Below are 19,344 nucleotides of genomic sequence, written 5' to 3'. Positions count from 1 at the left end.
GTATGGTACGGTATAAAGAACACTGGGTTTAATTAGAGGACCTCCATTGGAATCTTGGCTCTATCCTTTACTGCTTGTGTGTGAGACCATCAACAATCACATCAACAAACATTTATGAAGTTCCTTCTGTGCCAGGAATTGTGCTGAATACCATGGATAGAGTGACAAAGAATGAAATTATCCCTACTTACAAGGAATTGACATTGCAATGAGAGGAAACCCTAAGTAAATCTATAAGTGTATACAGAATGAATAAAATATTAGTAATAGTAGTTAAATGCAAGGTCATTTGGGAAAGAGGGCACTAGTACTTGGGGGATCAAGAGAGGCTTCTCTTAAAAGGTGGTGCTTGAGCTGAGTCTTGAAGGAAGAGAGGCACTGGTGAGAAGGGGGGACAGTCCAGGCATGAGGAATGGTCAGTGCAAAGGGAGAGAGAGAACATGGAAATGTTGAATGAAACTGAAGCCAGTCTGGCTGGATCACAGAGTGTGGGAGGGGAAGTAATGATGAAAGAAACTGGAAATATGGTTAAGGGGCCGTCTTGGGAAGTGCTTTAAAAGCGAAAAAGAGAAGTTTATATTTTATTCTAGAGGCAACAAGGAGCCCTTGAAGTTTATTGAGCAGGAAGATGACATGGTCAGATCTGTGCTTAAGGAAAATGCCATATCGAGGATGGACTGGAGTGGAGAGAAATTAGAGGCAAGGAGACTAATTAGGAGGCTGCTGCTGCAATAATCCAGGTGGGAAGTGATGAGGTCCTAAAGGTGGTGGCTATGTGAACAGAACAGAAGAGATACACTCAAAGGCCAAATAAACTTTGGTTTGGAAGTTTAATTATTAAAATTAGTATACAGTACTACCACGTAAACAACAAAAATGTCAACAACTTAGCCCCACAGTGTTGGGAAAATAAGCTGTTGTGACATTTCAGCACCCCTCAGTGTTTTCTGTACATTTCACAGAAATTATGAAAAACTGTACACAACAACAGTTACATCCAGAATTTAGAGACTGGGTTTTTTTTGGTCCAGATTTTCAGCTAATATACCCAGGAAGGTCAGAGATGGAGAAAGATCTACTTCCTTTCTTGCTTACAGTTTTCACAAATAACTACATTGCACAGTTTTATTTCATAAAGCCTGCTCAGATAAAAACCACTTCAAATAATTTAAAAGCTCAAGTCTGGCCTAATCTAGAATTAGTAATATGTGCCAGAGAGAAAAATATATTTTTTCAAAAACGCCTCTTTTCTAAACATCTTGGTACAATCAACTATTGAACTGTGTCTTTTGTCACTCTTGTAGTAGAATACTTTGAAATAAAAACAAATTAAAACCACTTTTTCTCAGAGTCTCATTAACATCTGTTCTTAGAGTCAGATGTGGTAATTTGACCACAGAGTCAATGCTAAGCTGAGATCGGAAATCATATCCAGTAACACAAGTTGGAATTACTATATCATCTTCATCTTCTATTGGTGTGAAGAACAGTATTTTTTATTTCTTTTTTATTAATTCACATTTTGGCTTCACAGACATTCTGAAAAGGGTAGACACACATGGAAAGAAAACTCTGTGGTATTACCCAAAGTTCAAGTGAGGAGTATGTGAGAAGCAATGAAATGATCAGCAGAGAGAAAAGGAAAACTGTTCTCTTAGTGGACCATACTGGACCAGTATGAAGTCTTCTGAAATTCACAAAAACTGAAACTGCTCTGAGAAATAACTATGTATTTCGCATCCTTATTGAAAATGGAGCCCAGGCAGCTGATGACCACAAGAGAACAGACCATGGCTGAATTAAAACAAAACAACAACAACAAATAATTACTAAAAACCATCACCCTTGTTGGTGTGCTTTTAATGCTTCAAGTAATCTGAGGTCTTCTAGGAGAAGAAAAATAAAAATGCTTTTACTTTTTACTATCAAAAGAAGGGAAATGAGCCACGATAACATGAAGATTAAGTTTAAACAGGCCTGCTGCTAAGACTCTATCCAATAAAATATCTCTTAAAAGTCAATGTAACTATTACATAAGGTTTTTTTTAAATAGCTGCACATTCCCACTTAACCTCTGTGCAGATTGAAAAGTTGATCAAGAAAATTTAAGCTATTTTAATTCATGTTAAATAAAACTCTGTACAGATTGCACATATTACACCAAGTAGCTTAAGATCACAGTTACAGAAAGGAAAATACCACCTACTCATCTGACAACGTGTGCCAGCCCACAAGAAAATCACAGACCTCTAAGGTCAAGACTAACATAAACTGCGATATTGTGTAAACAGTAAAAAAGGTTGTTTTTGAACCTCCCAAGCAAGATCTTATTAGGATACATGCACATACCCCATGTATGTCTATATATTTAAAATATACATATATACACATATATGTATATACACACATAGTATGTATTAGTATCTATATGTATATATATATGCATAGATACATACAGTGGGTGTGTATGTACATGTGTACCAATAAGAGGTATCTATATCTACCTATATCAATATAGATATATCCATAGTTATCTATATGTATTTGTAGATATGTATAGTGATTTAGCCATATCAATAGAAACGGGTATACCTGCATCTATTAATATAGCTAAATCTCCATATGTAGTTATATATATCTATATATACATATAAATAGCTAGAGATAATATCTGTAGTGATGGATATAGGTAGATACATACACATACATACACATATACATATATATAAAAAAACCTTTAGGAAGATCCTAAGTTTTTCCAGTGACTTGCTCAGTACCACAGAAAATTTCTTTCACATTGGGCTTATAAAAGGGCAGTCATTGCAGTCTGGTTTATTGGTTTGAGGCAGTCCCTAGGAGCTGAATAACCATCATTCATTAAGGGATTCATTTGAGGCTTTTGGTAGTTGGTATCACAGTCTTCTGTGGTTAAGAAGCTTTTGCCTTTAGGTTTATCGTAGTCACCCTCCCCTGGCTTAAGGCCTTGAGGCAGTTGGTAGTCTCCATGTTTGGCATCCTTTCTACCCGAATTGGAGAAGCTGCCAGAGGAAAGGGAATGTTTATGAGCTGGAGCAATGACAGGCACATTGTAGCCCCCTTCAGGAAATGCTTTCTCTCTCATTAAGTGCCGTTCTACAATAGGAGTGGCATACTCAGGCTCCTGATTTGTCAAAGGCAGTGCATACTCGTGGCGGTTGGTTGGGTGAGGACAGGCATAGTGGTTCTCTGGCTCAGAGTTCTTCCCTGTCTCATTAGCTTCTGTGTCCATTGGTCTGAAGGTGGAACCTTTCCTCATCACTGTCCCAGTTCCAATCATGAGAGGTTGATGATAATCTAAAAACCAAACAGATGATAAAACCTAGTCATGTAAATGATACTGCCATATTATTTTAGTCATCACACATTCTATTTGTCTGTAGAAGATAGCAATTATTGTTCCTGGAGAGGAGGGATTGAAGTTCGTGAACACTATTCTTTTTGTCCCAATACCACTTTGCCCTTCCATCTCTCCACCCCTATCCCCCCAACCTTCCCCCACCCCAACAACAATGAAAACCTTCTAATTTAGGTACAATACAGTAATGCACGTGTATCAGTTGGTATCCAATTCTTCAATTAGTTTGCTGTATTTGGAATATGCATCAGCTGACATAGCAGACCAATAAAAAATTAAATAATTATTGAATAGCAAAAGTATCTATGAGAGATTTTCCCCCCTAAGCTGACACATAGCAGTCAACCTAGTTTGTGCCAGGCACTGTGCTAGATATTGACCATAAGATGGTAAAATAGCAATGGTATCCTTATACTTAAGGATATATACACATGGAAAGATATGACAGTCTAAAAAAAAAGGGGGGGGCAGCTAGGTTCTGCAGTGGATAGAGCACTGGCCCTGAAGTCAGGAGAACCTGAGTTCAAATCCAGCCTCAGACCAAACACTTGACACATACTAGCTGTGTGACCCTGGGCAAGTCACAACCCCAATTGCTTAAAACAAAAACAAAAACAAATTTTAAAAATTTTAAAAAAAGATATGACAGTCTAAGACAAAATGTGAGAGATTAATCAATCATTGAACCACTTATATTCCTTCACTCTTTTCCTCCTCATATATGACTTCTCTTGACATTGGTCGGGCTCCACATCTCCATTCCCCTGATCTCCCTCACTTGGTTGATCCACAGGTGCACTGAACATATTCATGGGCCTTGGCTTGGCCACTTGGCCTTAGAGATATGACCATTCTCACCTCTCTGAAGCTCCTAATAATTCACCATGACTAACACTCCCAGTCTTACCTCTTACTTTTACCCTTTCCCTAATGTCAGCAATTAAGACTCTCACTTCTTTCAATTGTTAACTCCTTAAGAAGTTATTCTTGACTAGTAAATCAAGAATAAGAGTCCTCAATACCTCATTACTATCATAGCCAACTCCTTCTAGCCCCCCAGAAAATTCCACATATCTCTCCTTTAGAGGAGGAAATGAGTCAAGGAAGGACATGAAGTGATGGGAGAAAAGAGATAATATTTACATATGATAAAGAATAGCGACCAGCTAATTAAAAATTTATTTTATTACATAAAAATACCTATACTTTGAAAATCTTAAGAAATGTTATTATGACTACATGACTGTCCCACATCTTTTTTTTAAGGTCATACAACTCCTTAAGGATAACCTTTACCCCATTTCTCCCACATGATTCCTCATTGGCAATATACTGCAGCCTCTAAGACCCTTTGGGTGATATGTAATTCTAACTTCACATTTTAATTTAACAATTTTTTGGAGACTACATCATTCTACTGTTACAATGTAACCACATAGAATCACTGGAAATATATCTACGTTAAAAATATGAATATTTTTAAATAAAAGCCTTTGTTCAGTGCTTTTAATGACTTCACTGTTCTCCCTAAAACAATTTCCCAATCTCTTTCTACTGTTTAATTCTGGGCCTACTTTATTATATATCTTCAGTTTCTGCCCAGCAAGTTAAAGGTAACATCTTACAGTGGAAAAACACTGGATTTGGATCAGAGGCCCTGGCTTTAAACTGGGGGTCGGCTACCTATCTGACTCTGGGCAAGTAACGTCATCTATGTTTTATGTACATTGACTTCCATTAGAATATAAACTCATTGAAGGCAAGGACTGTTTTGTATATTTCCTTTGTATCCCCAGTCCTTAGCATAGAGTCTGGCACACAGTGGGTGATCACATAAATGCTTGTTGATTAGAGAGTTAGACTGAACTATTAGTATAAAAAATACTTATTCTTTTTAAGTCCAAAGACCACTGAAAGTACTGCATAATTCTGCAAATGTGATTTCATCCTAGATGAATCAGGGCCCACATCACTCCTCATATGCTTCACTTGTTCGGGATGCAAACACACACACACACCCATATATCTATACATGTGTATGTATATATGCATACGTATATGTGTGTAAGTGTATGTATGTATATATACTAGGTTGTACATTCAGTGATATGCTCACTGCATATCTGATCTTAAATTCATCTCAACCTGTGAAATCTGAATGTGGCATGGTTCCTACCTGATTTCACCATTTCTCTAGGTAGGTGGAGCACCACTGGTGAAAAAAAGTCACAAAACTGAGACGATTTGATACATTACAAATTCATGGCATATATACTAAGCCAGGCCCTTTCTGACGCTTGATAATCCGTGTGCTCTACTCTTATCAATTCTTTATCCTTTCCCCTACAGCAATTATACCATTTTCTTCTCCCTTCTCACTACCAGATCTACTCCCTAACACTTAATGCAGATGGTCTAGCCTCCTACTTTATTGAGAAAAATGAGGCTGACCAAAGTTTTCTCAGTTCCAATCCCCTTCTCCATTCTTTAAATTTTCTCACCATCACTCCATAACTTTCTTTTTTCCCTCTGGTCAGAGAAAAAGAGAAACCCTTATCACTCCCAAAGACTAATCTAGAACCAAAGAGTCTTAGTATTGTACAAATATCACACAATAAGAGAACTAATAATTACAGTTTCTAGATGTTATTAACATCTCTGCCTTATCCACCACTCTACAAGTTCCACCATGGAAGAAGAAAGGGCTTGTACAGGACTAAGAGATTTATTATATTTTTTTCTGCTTTATAGGTCACCCTGGACCAAAATATTTATCACCTACTGGTGATGAGTTTAGTTTCTCTGTTCTTAAGATAGTCCTAAGACAACAGATGCAGCCTGGAATTAGGAGGAATTTATTAAACACCAGCTATGTGCTAGGCACTGTACTAAGTGCTTTACAACTATTATCTCTTTTGATCCTCATAAAAGCTCTGAGAGGTCGGTGCTATTACCATCTCCATTTTACAGTTGAGGAAACTGAGGCAGACAGAGGTCAAGTGACTTGCCCAAGGACACAAAGTTACTAAGTGTCTGAAGCCATATTTGAACTCAGGTCTTTCTGACTCCGAGCCTAACACTCTATCCACTGCATCACCTAGCCACTTACGATAACACTTGAAGTCTTTCCTGAGCTTGATGGAACCTGCTCCAGTTTGTACTCTATTGACAGTCACTGAGAATCCAGGCTAACCTCCAAACCATCATGAAGCAGTGTTGTAGGGCTTTAGCAGAGGAATATACCAAACATTAGTTTAATGAGTGCCAAGCCAGTAATCTGTAATATACACATTTCTAAACTAATAATACTAGATCTAGAAAAAGGGCATACCCACAATATTAGATATATTTCACATTTCTTCTTTCCAAACAGGAAAAAATAATGTTCCCTCCTCCTTAGCCTCACTACTCATAACTTCAAAACTTTCAGAAAATCTCTAGAATGGGATGGTCTAGTTGACTATTTTTAAAGTTACTGCATAAAGCAGATGCCCATTGATTGGAGAATGGCTAAGAAAGAAATTGTAAGTAAATATAGTGGAATCTTACTGTGCTTTAATATCATGAATACAGGCAAATATGGGAAGACATTAGAACTGATGATACAGAGTGAAATAAGCAAATCAAGTGAGATAACAGATGTAAAGTACTTTGTAAACTTTAAAGTGCTATAAAAATGCTAGCAGTCATTATTAGTAAACAAAATCAGGAAAACAGTAGACACAATGCTAACAATATATGAAATAAAACAATTTAAAAAAACAACCAAAACTAAATGCTGTGAAATAATTATTATGACCTAGTTTGGCCCCAAAGAAGAATATGAAAAGGTACCTCCCCCAGCTTGTTTGCAGAAGTGGGAAACTATGGGTACAGAACACTTCTAATCATGTGAAACTTTTTTGATGTTTCATGAGTTTTGCTGACCTACAACTTTCCCATTCTTTTTTTATCCTTTGTAATAAGGGATGGCTCATTGGGAGGAGGAGGGAGGAATATATTGGGAAATATAGGTGGTGTGAAAACAACAGATAGCCATGAGTTTATCTTTTTTTTGAAATCTGATTGTGTATACCATGTCAAGACTACCAATTTTAAAAGGAAAAGAATGTACTCAAATGCTATTAACTATAGTGACCCTACCATGCTACATTATGGAGAACATGACTATCTTCCTTTGATGATTTAGAATTACTGTGAAATACGATCCAGGTCAACATCATGTCTATTAGTTATTAGAACTGTTAGCAATTGGGTAGAATCAGTACTGAACACATGGCACACATCACAGATTCTCGGTTCTTTAAATATCTTTCTTATGGGGGCTTGTTCACAGCTTCTCCAAAGTAGAATGCTAGAAAAAAAATCCTGGTAATGATAGTTCTAATTTTTGGATTCGACATAAATGAAAGTTGACTAAAATCATGTTTTCCCATTGGTCCTATTATTGCCTGATCACATAAAGCCCCTCGGGTCAGAGGAGATGATTTTCATCAGAGGTTTTGACATTTACCTGCCATGTCACTTGTGACCAGGTCTAATTTCTGCGTCATCTTTTCATTTTCATAACTGATGGTGAACTCTGATGACTGACGTCTGACAAAGGGCTGTTTGAGCAGTTTCCAACATCCTGGAATAAAGATGTAGTAGTTAAAGAAAAAAAGGGAAAAAAAAATCCAGAAACAATCCACATGTGTACAACACACTTTGCTAGAGGAGTTTTCAAAGGGAAAAAGATCCATTATAAATGCATGTCCTGGGCTTTGTTGAGGCTACCAAGGTTCAGAAAAGCTATGATGTTGGTTGGGCTATAGGGAAATGCAACACACACACACAATATATATATACATACATACATACATATATATATATTATATTATATAATGTTCTTGCTTTCTTGGATGTAGAATAACCTTTAGAAGAGTCAGTTTGATTATAGGGATTTTCAGGATGCTAAAGAACAGTAGCATGCTGCATTTGTTGACAAATGCTAGTAATTTTTGTTTTTTTGGTTAGGCAGTGGGGTTAAGTGACTTGCCTAGGGTCACACAGCTAGTAAGTGTTATGTGTCTGAAGCCGGATTTGAACTCAGGTCCTCCTGAATCCAGGGCCGGTACTCTATCCACTGCGCCACCTAATGCTAATAATATTTACAAAGGCTGTCCTCATACCTGGCAGCTACTACATCCTTGTAGTTTCCTTCATAGCTCAGTTCAAGCACCACTTTCTACATGACGCTTTTCCTGATTCCCTGAGCTCTTAGGCTTGCCCCACAAAATTACCTTGTATTTATTTTTTTATATTCTCATATATTGACTTCCTCAATTGGATGTAAGCTCCTTGAAGGTGGGAGCAATTTCATTTTTGTATCTTCAGTACCAAGTGCAGTGTCTGGCACTTAGTAGGCACTTAATGCTTGCTGATTGTGATTAATGTGGGAAAAGGCTCTTACCTATATTCACTGACTCTCACATTAGTCTTGTTTCAGGGCAATCCCCTGAGCCAAATCCTATCCAGTCTTCTATTTAAGAAGCTCATTAGGCTATAATAAGATCCTGAAAATTGAGTATAAGCTCTTCCTTGCTATTTATAGGGCTGCCTGCCCTCAGTTTTCAAACTTCTTGGTAGGGGTAGGGTAAGATTGGGGGTTTGGCAGGGGTAGGGTAAGGTTGGGGGGCCTTCAAAACTTCTTGTTGGCTATTGAGACAACTGAGTTAATTTCAATTCATAGGTGGCCATTTAAAATCTTTTTTTGGGGGGGGCAATTGGGGTTAAGTGACTTGCCCAGGGTCACACAGCTAGTAAATGTCAATTGTTTGGTCTGAGGCTGGATTTGAACTCAGGTCCACCTGACTTTAGGGCCGATGCTGTATCTACTGAGCCACCTACCTGCCCCATTTAAAATCTCTTCTCAAGAACAGTGGCATACATGCAGTGGCCAAATACTGAAGGGGATCATGATGGACTTAGAGTGAACCACAACAATTTTGGTTTCTCTGGACTGTAGACATGGAGCACATTTCTGCAATCCCATTGCTACCTTAAAGACATGACAAGGCCCTGCATTAGTACTTGCTGTTCTAACATAACTAAGAGAAAGTGGGCATGTTTTTTAAACTGGGAAATCCAGCAACTTCACAGAAAAGTCAATAAAAACTGTTAATATTTTTGATCAACCTGTTTTCTGTGCCTCAGCTGATCCATAAGGATTTCCTTTCGTCTTCCTTCTAGAAGGGTTAAAAAAAAAAAGAAAAGAAAAATAAGATATAGAATTTAACCATCCCTGAAAGTATGTTTTTGTCCCTACATCTCCAATACAATTGCTTCTAACTAGAAGAAAGTTATTGTACTTTATGTTTTGGAAACTGGCATCTATAAATGTATTTTTGATCACCATTTATTTTACTGCATTATGTACAAAAACTTGACCCTAGAAGTACTTGAGGGGGAAAAAAGCACCAAGCTAAAATGCAATCTTAAAGAGATTAAAATGTAAAAAGACATCTCAAATTCAACTTTGCAGAGTAAGGGCTTTTATTGTAGTCTACTATGCACCAGCCTCAAATAATAGGCTCTCTAAAGGCATTAAACTAAAGTACACTGAAGCCAACACAATTGTTTTAAGCAAATAACAGCAGTCTGGAGCTTTAAACTCTAGACATTTTTATATCCCACATCAACTTTTAATCAGAAAGCTACTCATCATTTTGTTTGCACTAACATGCAGAGAACATTCCTTCCATACCAGAAGCCAAAGCTTCTTAAATCATGGCAAGAAATTATAATAAGGTACATATTAATTAACAAGAAATGTTTTCATTCTTAGTCCTGATCCTACTCACTGTAACCCAGGATTGGAATCATGGGATTTTTGAGTTAAAAGGGACCTTAAGACCTTATGTTGTTGAATCATTTTAGAAACCGGAGCCCAGAGAGTTTCTAAGTTCATGTAAGTAGCTGACCTCAAATCTCCAGATGCCTAGTCCAATGTTCTTTTTATTCTAACACACCACTTCCAGGAGATGACTTTTGTCCCACAGATTTAAAAAAAGAAGCACCTGAAGGTGTCAATGAGGAAGATTTAACACAGTTCAAGATCCCTTTATTAAAGGAACAATGTCATTTCCAGAATATGCTTCTTCAACAAGGTACCAAATTCAAATTTAATGCTTCTATCTTACAAAAATTACTTATCATCTCCCCAGATTACACTCACAAATAATATTATTTTGAAGACTGTTTTTCCATGCACTAGTGAAGGAAGCCAGTGAAGCACCCTTTTAGGTTCTACTATTTTTATTTTTATAATTATTAATTAAAATTAAATAGGCACATACTTTTTCACAGCAGCGAAGATACTCATTCCAACTACAACCAAGACCACAAAGAGCACCAATGGAATGATTATAGTTCTCACTTTTATACCTAAAAAAAATTACATTCTGACTCAGATCAACAGATTCCATTTATTTAAAACTGAACAATATGACTCTTGAGCCAATAAAAGTACAGAGAAAATTAGCATATATGATATTGTAGAAATTGAGGCCCACCCACTAATATTTGCAGGCTTTGTGCACTGAGATGAATTTTATTGCTGTGGAATTGAAATACCAGAAACTCAGGGTGAAACTTGAGAAAACAATATTTAAAGTAAATGTTAATTTAAAACAGGCCTAGTCCCTGTGCTTCTCAGGGATTATAATCTGTTCTGGGAGGGTTGTTTGAAATGGGCCCACCCACTCAGGATTTCTTCTAGCTAGTTGACCAAAGTTCACAGTGGAACCTACAAAGTAGTTCAGCAGCACTGAAGTTCTAGGCATTCCCCACCAAGGGACCTCAGGGCTGTACTATTCTTTAGAATTTGGAGTATGTAGGTTAGAAAGGGAAGAAAAGATAGGAATGTAGATTCCCCCACCTACCCCCAACAGAATGTGAGTTCTTAGAGAGCTGGGACTGTTTCCTTTTTGTCTTTTATATTTCAGCATCCAGAATAGAATCTGGTATACAGGAAGCACTTAGTAAATGTTTGTTAAATAAGTGAAACCTGCAGGTTGATAATACCAAATAGCATTTGCCTTTGGGCTTCAGGGAATCTCTTAAATCACCATGAAAATATTACAACAGGGCTGCAAGGCACATCAAGGAGGAAGCAAATAGTATGGGGTGACTATGTTTTTGGTACAGCTCTTTCTGCTTAGTGAAACAGTGGGTAATTTTAAGTAGCTGTTGGTACAAGCCCCACACTGTTTGCCCTTCCTAAAACCTATGAAAACAAAGAAAGGGAGATTGCTCTTTGCTCCTTACCCTCCTTACTCTTTAATCCCAGAAGGTATCCCTGAAAGCCACAATTGAAAAAACCTCTAGGAAAGTCACCTTGTATAAAGTAGGTACTCCACAAATGTGCCTTTGTTAAATGAATATAAGGAAGGAAAAGAAGGATGGGTAGGGATAGTGAAAGAATATGCAATGAAGAGTGAACAGAAAGACTGTTCATTTGATGTCCTTGTGTATGAAGAAAAGAGGGAAGACAATAAGAAAAACAAATCAGCATCTGAACTCACAAAACACCTGTATTCAGAGCACCTAAATTGCTAATAATTATTAATCTTATTAATCTCTCTAATTAATGGGGAAAATTCAGGTGTCCATTTTCAAAATGCACCATGCGCCCCACAGGTTCCATTAGGAACTTGGAACAGTGGGATTCACTATCAAACTTAGGTTGAAATAAAGCTTTAACATTTACAAAATGCTTCTTTCCTCACAAAAACCTTCTAGGAGAGGTAATTCATGTATTGTACAAATGGAGAACATTGTAAATAGGTTCAGTGCCATAGGGGAATTGCCAGTAATGAATATGTTGTTATTGAATATCGTAATCATCGAACTAGGACCACAGGGCTTCCTGTGGCCCCTAATAGGTCCTTACTAGCTGCTAACCTAACAAGAAATGATGGATTTAGAGTGCTTCAGAGTGCAGAATGAGCCATACTTTTTTTTTGGACACAACCAATGTGGAACAGGGACTTTGTTTTGCTTGATTACACATGCTTGTAATAGAGTTTTTGTTTTTCCTCTTTTCTCAATGAAGGAGGTAAGAAGGAGAAAGGCAGTTTTTTTAAATAAAAAAGACACTTTAATTTTAAAAGTGTATAAAAAACAAATACAAGACAACTAATAAAAAAAGAAATTGTTGGCTTAAAAGCTTAGAATAGGTCAGTCAGAACACAATTCTCAGCTTTTCTCTGCAAGTTACATGTGGAAAGCTGGTAGAAAATTAGAGAAAAGAGTCTTCTCAGAAGACAGTCAATTCTGAGATGAATGGCAGCCTTTCTTGGTTTAGGAAATGGGTGGAGTACCTTTTGGAGAGGCAATGCGGCGTAATGGAAAGAACATTGGTCTTGGATTTGAAAGCCCCGAGTTTGGATCCTAACCTTGGTGCTTTTTCAGCTCTGAAAACTATGGATTCACCTTGAGAAGCCACAAATCCTCTCTTTTTAAAATGGACATAATAGTAATTTGAATACCTATTTCATAGGGTCATCCTGAAGAAATTGCTTTGAAAACCTTAAAATACTATATAAATGCAAGTTACTATTATCATCATCACCATTATTATCCTCAGTTACCTCATCTGTAAAAAGGGGATAATAATAATAATAATAAAATAACAGTGAGGGCCTACTTTTGAGAATCAAATGAGATAATAAATATAGAGCACTTTGCCAACTGTAATGTGCTTTGTAAATGCTAGCTATTATTGTGATTAAAGCAGCTGAGATGCAAAACCAAAAAGACCAAACAGTAAGTGACTTGTACCTCTTTCTTCTTCAGATGAAGGAATGGGCTTTGTGAGAGTTTTGTCTTCTTTCCCAATTGAGACACCTGTACTTGGACTTGGCTTGTGCCAAATAAATGAATTATTACCTGCCAAGGGAGAATGGGGAATGGGGAAGGGAGAAGGTTTAAAAAAAATCTACATTCAAATACAAGAATAGTGGTACTCAAAGGAAACATTAGGAATCTACATATTCATGAATTTCGACGAGTCCTACCTTGTGTAATCTGACAACCAATCAGTTCCACTTTCAGAGCAATTCTCTGGTGCCAGGTCTTTGGAATAATTCTCACATATCTGGCTATGATGGGAGGGATGAAATTGTTCCGTACTGGGTCTCTAAAGTTAGAGTTAGCTTGAAATATCTGTAAGAACAAGTTCCTTTTTTTTAATCTAGAGTATGTACATGTGTGTATGTGTGTATATGTGTATGTATATATGTATATGTGTATATATACAGATATATATGTGTGTGTATATATATATGGTTAGTGCACCAATCTAGCTATGAAAATTATCTACATAAAACTAAAATAACTTGTGTTCATTAGAAACTCCTGTGATTGTTGACAAAGCCAGAAATTTTCTGAGTCCAAGCAAACTTGAGTTTCTGCCTGAAACTTGTTTGGGGGGTAATGAAGATAAAACTGCCCAGTTTAGCTTGATTATCTGGAATTAATGTTGGTTTGATGTCCATAAAAACATAAAAGATAGTTTATATCTTATCATGAAATCTCCGATTACTACTCACCTCTTTTCTACTTAATGTGCCCACCAACCTCTACCTATAAATTCCCAAAGCCAGTCCTCTACCACGTTTCAATTCCTATTGATTGAGCATTTCTGGATCTCAATAGTAGATAGCTTCTACTTTCCAGGTTCACAAGTCTTTTCTGTTGTTTTGAAAAAGCATAAGCCATTTCACCATTTCTACCACCACCCCTCAACTTACAAAGGTAGCTTTTTTTTGACTGCAAGTCACTGGACTTCATAATAGTTTATTGTGGTAGTAATGGTTGTTTTTAAGTTCAGATTTACATTTAAGACTGAAAATGACTTCTAGCTCTTTTCGTATGCTGGGTGCCACCTAAGCATTAACAAACTGCTTCTCACACCATTTTATGGTGGTAAACCAATTCTGAGTTTTTTCAATTATTTTCTAAAAATTGCATTCAACTGGACTTCAATGTTAATTTACTGAAACACTTCATTGTTCAGAGTGAGTCAACATGAAGATAAAGGTTTAGGTATCTTCAAAAACTTCAAACCCAATCTTTGATCAGTCTATTAGTTCAGTGTGGCTACTTTTCACCAGTTGCTTTAAAAAAAAGGGTTAAAGATAATACCAAAAAAATCAAGTATTTCAAGTAAAGATTCCCTCTTACTATTTTGTAGTTATCTGTATCAAAGTTAACTCCTCTAATAGATAATAGATTATAAATTCCTTACAGGCAGGAGCTGCATCTTAGTCATTTTGGCCTAAAAGTAGCTCACAAAAGAAGTACTCCATAAATGGTTACTGAACAAATGAAGGCAGTAAATTGAGGTATCATGATTGAGGTAGCAGGAAAACCAGGTGTCAAGTCCTGCCTTTGACTCATGCTAGCTCTGTGATCCTATGTAAGTCACTTAACCTTTCAGTGCCCCAGGCAATTCACTAAGACTGAAAATTACAGACAAATTACTGATCTGAATTGGGAGAGGGAGTTTCCACAATGGGAGTTCTCTACATGGTTGAAATCTATACTGCATTTTAAAAAATGGAATGTTATATACTAGATAGGGATCAGAAATTCATCTTAAAATTCAAATATTTCAGACTATGGAGCAGTTCTTAACTTGAGATCTGTGAGAACTTTTAAAAAATTGATAATTATATTTTAATATAATTTGTTTCCTTTGTAATTCTATTTATTTTATGCATTAAAAACATTATTCTGAGGAAGGAGTTCACAGTCTTCACTGTCAAAGGGGTCCATGACACAAAAAAGATTATGTTACTTGTAGCTACTTTTCTCATTCATATATGGTCAATAAAGGTATCTCATTTCTCTTTCAATATTGAAATGCATATTCTAAAGTTAATGGCTATATATATATACCAAGCTGTTGGTAGCAGCAATTTTTACAGTAGCAAAGAACTGAAAACAAAGTAGATCTCTATCGGTTGGGGAATAGATACACATATTGTGGTGAATAAATGCAATGGAACATTATTTTTCTACAAGAAATAATTATATGAAGAATACAGAGAAGCACGACAGAACTTATATGAACTCTTATGAAGTAAAGTGAGCAGAATCAGGAAAACAATATAAACAATGACCACAACATACAGAAAGAATTGAAATCAACACTAGTGATATCATAATGATCAAAATTATTAAAATTGTGAATACCTATTGACACAAAGAATTAAGGATCCATGTGTATAAAACATTTATGGCAGTTCTTTTCGTGGTAGCAAAGATTTGGAAACTGAGGGGATGCCCATCAGTAGAGAAATGGCTGAAAAAGTTATGGTATATGAATCTGATGGAATACTATTGTACCATAAGAATTGATGAAGGGAATGGTTTCAGTAAAACACAGGAAGACTTGTATGAATTGATGCTGCAGAGTGAAGTGAGTATAACAAAGATAACAATTTATGCAATAACAGCAACATTGTAAAGACAAACAACTTTGAAAAATTTAGGAACTCTGGTTAACACAATTACCAACCATAATTCCAGAGGAGTCAAGATGAAACACGCTACCTGATAGAGAGGTGATGGACTCAGAGAACAAATTGAGACATGATTTTTTTGTTTTGTTTTTGACATTGCTGATGAGGGGGTTTGTTTTGTTTGACTATACGTATCTGTAACAAGGGTCTTGTTTTTGTGGCATATTGGGGAAGAAGGCAGGAGGGAGACAATACAGATTTGAAAGTGCAATAAAATTTAATTTTAAAAATCATAATGACCAAGCTTGGTCCCAGAGAAGAGATATGAAAGATAGCTTTCCCTGGTTCTTTGCAGAGACAGTGAGTGGACTATGCAAGACGGCATATAATGTCAGACTTTTTTTTTATGTGTAGGCTAGTGTTGCTAAAGTGTTTTTTTTCCCCTTTTTTCCTTTGCTGTTACAAGCAATGGTTCTCTGAGAGTAAAAGAGGGACCTATGTTGGAAAATGCTGATAATTTAAAAACAAAAGATGGCAATAAAAATGTACTAAAAACGAAAAATAGTTCTCCAAGTCAGATTCTTCACCTCAATCATTCTTCTTACCTTTTCTTCATTGTTCACAATTCCTTTGTAGGTCTTCCACTTGGGACTGAGATTTTTGAAATTCATCACAAAAGACTTAACATAAAAGTTGAAATTTGTTTGGGTGGATCCTGTAGTCCTAATCCCTTGTAACAAGATAGTTTCTCTTGGTTAGTTTTCTTTTTAAACATTTCCCCCCATATTTAGGTATGTATACCACATTCAAAATCTCCTAAAACTTCCAATTTCATTTTTTTCCTATAATATGTTAACATGTTTCTTTCTAATTACCTTCATTTTGCTGGTCAGGAAAGAAATAGTTTCAGAGATAATGGAATTTTGTTTTAGAACTGTAGCTATTATTCTTCTCTATTTCTTGGAAAAAAACTTCATTTCATGTGTTTTATAATACATATTATATTTTTATATATTACATATACTATGTAACAGTGTATATATGATACATATATGATATAATACATAGTATATATTATATATGCTATATAATATATTACATAATATGTTATATATGGTATAATATAGTATATGTTACAGTATATACAGTATATATTATATCTATACTATATAACATAGTATATATTTTTATATAATGCACAGCAAAGGAAAACAAAATCCTCAAAATCTAAAATGTATATTTTAAACTGAAGAGCTGCTGAATTATCTTCTCACTTTCATCTCCAAATAAATGTTGGTTGTGGAAGACAAATGGAACCAACCCAATATGTGTCTCTCGTTCTCATACCTTGAAGTTTTGAAGAGTCATTTCATTTTTAAAAATCTGTAAAGTGCTTTGTCAGTCAGTAGTCTGTCAATAAGCATATGTTAAGTACATATTATGTGCCAAAACCCAGTACTAAATACTAGGGATACAAGGAAAGGCAAAAGACAGTCCCTGCTCTTGAGGAGCTTCTAATGTCAATGATGGAAATAAAATGCGAACAGCTATATACAGACAAGACACGTACAGGATAAACTGAAGCTATTCAGCAGAGGGAAGGCACTAACATTAAGCAGGATTAGGAGCTTTGAACTTTTTAAAGAGGGACCCTATGTAAACCGAAAGTATTATCTCAATGTAGCCTGTTATGAAATGAATTCCCAAATGTAGCACTTCTCTATACCTACAAAATTAAATTTTAAGTGCTTCAATACCTGTTATTTTCTTTGTCTCACCCAAATCTATCTCCAGCCACTCCCCAGATTTGTGGTTGGTGCTGGTGTCTCCTGAAGCCCATGATGGTCCTTGGTCCTGGAGCCAGGCCTGGGCAGGAGACCAATGAATCTCTTCTCCATTTTCATTGACCCAATGCCAAGAGGAAGAAGCTGTGATTTGCCTGGCAGGTTCCAAACTCAGAGATTTATTGCACCCTGCAATAAAGGAAAAAATACAATTCAGGTACAACTCTAGTCATGGATGGGGAAAGAAAGCAAAGTAAGCATAAAATCCCATATTGGCCTAGAATTACTCAGCTGATCTTCAGGTTATTGATTTGATAAGGATGCATCAAGTGCCTTAGGTGAACATGGAAGAATTAGGAATTTGTTTGCATGTTCCAAACTTGTATTTAATATATGGATACTGGAGTAGTTTACAGATCTTATGTACTTTCATATTTTTCAACTTCCAAATACCCACTTGGAAACCTGGTAATTTGTTCACTATAAACATATCCAATTTAGGTTATACCTTACACCCCTGTAGACCTCCTTTGTGTCCTCTTAACCTGACCCAGACCCGCTATGCCATTCCTGGCTTAGTTAGTTAAGCAATCAGGGCTCAAATCTGACAGGGTTAAGATTCAGCAAATTTTAAAAGAATGGGGAATAATGATGCTAGGAGCTGGAGAATGTCAGACTGCCATGGCTGATGCCCTTAGGACTGGTAAATCATTCCAATACGTCCTCCCTTTGAGGGAATTGTGGGGAGTGGGACAACAAGTGGTTAATTATAGGAACTGAGTGAACCACACTGACTCTATCTTGTGACTCAGTTCTGGAGCTAGCTCAGTTCCCTTTCTATACAATTATAGGTTCAGTCCAACTTTTGTCTTGTGAGAAACCTTTATTGTGAAAATTGGGAGAAAACCTTATTGTACTGTTTGAACCTAGCCCCGCATCACTGGGAAGCTAGACCACCTCTACCTGCTGTTTAGAAACCTTTAACTATGGCCCTAGGTTATGCTGACCAGAAACCCAGTCAGCCCAAAGATTGATGCAAGGAATTTTCTCACAATCGTACATCTCAAGCAGCCCATATGTTATACCTGAAAACTGGTCCCATACTGATCAATCAGTTATTATTTCTATGTTCCTTTGATTGTTCACAGACAGTTGGGGAAATAGGAAACCTCTTTTTCTGAATCGTATCTGTTTACTTTCCCCCTCCCAACTTGGGAAGTCCCTAATCTTTCCTCCAATTAGAAATCAGATTACCTAATGTTGTATCCTGATTGTTTTCTTTTAATTAATTGGTCTTATTTGATTCATTGTTTGTAATGTATAAAAGTCAGTCTCCCCTGTATTTGGGGTCCAGTGCCAAAACTGAAGAAGGTGACTGGTCCTGATTTATTGGGCAATTAGCCTGCAATATTCTTGGAAGCTCAAACCTTTGTTTCCTCAGTCATTTCATCTTTCACCCACCACCCACTGATACATTATCTATTTTTTATCTAGGACTCTGTGTTCCTTTACTCTGTTCTATCATATCACTAATGAAAACCTCACTGCCAAACTAAAATATCTCTCTTCCCTGCCCAGACTGAGAAGCTGAGTGATTATGTGTATCTGTGTATCTATCTATCTATCTATCTATCTATCTATCTATCTATCTATCTAT

The 19,344-nt window shown here is 36.4% G+C and overlaps 1 protein-coding gene across 2 annotated transcripts in view; it reads right to left on the bottom strand.

Moving 5' to 3' along the window:
* Positions 1–2,465: 2,465 nt before the first annotated feature.
* The window catches only part of DCBLD1 (discoidin, CUB and LCCL domain containing 1), a 102,844-nt gene continuing 85,965 nt past the window's right edge, over positions 2,466–19,344 (bottom strand). The window contains exons 8-15 of one of the 2 annotated variants that reach the window (XM_027848683.1): positions 17,661–17,876; positions 16,509–16,633; positions 13,453–13,600; positions 13,217–13,324; positions 10,732–10,819; positions 9,572–9,621; positions 7,908–8,024; positions 2,466–3,333 (exon numbers count right to left, since the gene is read on the bottom strand). In XM_027848683.1, the coding sequence (XP_027704484.1) occupies positions 2,804–3,333; positions 7,908–8,024; positions 9,572–9,621; positions 10,732–10,819; positions 13,217–13,324; positions 13,453–13,600; positions 16,509–16,633; positions 17,661–17,876 (1,382 nt within the window). In that variant the 3' untranslated portion in view covers positions 2,466–2,803. Of the gene's footprint in view, positions 3,334–7,907; positions 8,025–9,283; positions 9,435–9,571; positions 9,622–10,731; positions 10,820–13,216; positions 13,325–13,452; positions 13,601–16,508; positions 16,634–17,660; positions 17,877–19,344 lie in introns of those variants that run through there. The other variant, XR_003567935.1, reaches the window with a different exon arrangement.

The sequence above is a fragment of the Vombatus ursinus genome, unplaced genomic scaffold (genome assembly GCF_900497805.2).
Source record: "Vombatus ursinus unplaced genomic scaffold, bare-nosed wombat genome assembly UNPS02006779.1, whole genome shotgun sequence".
NCBI classification, from domain to species: domain Eukaryota; kingdom Metazoa; phylum Chordata; class Mammalia; order Diprotodontia; family Vombatidae; genus Vombatus; species Vombatus ursinus.
Note: the sequence above shows the minus strand (reverse complement) of the source record. Positions and strands in the feature narration are given on the sequence as shown.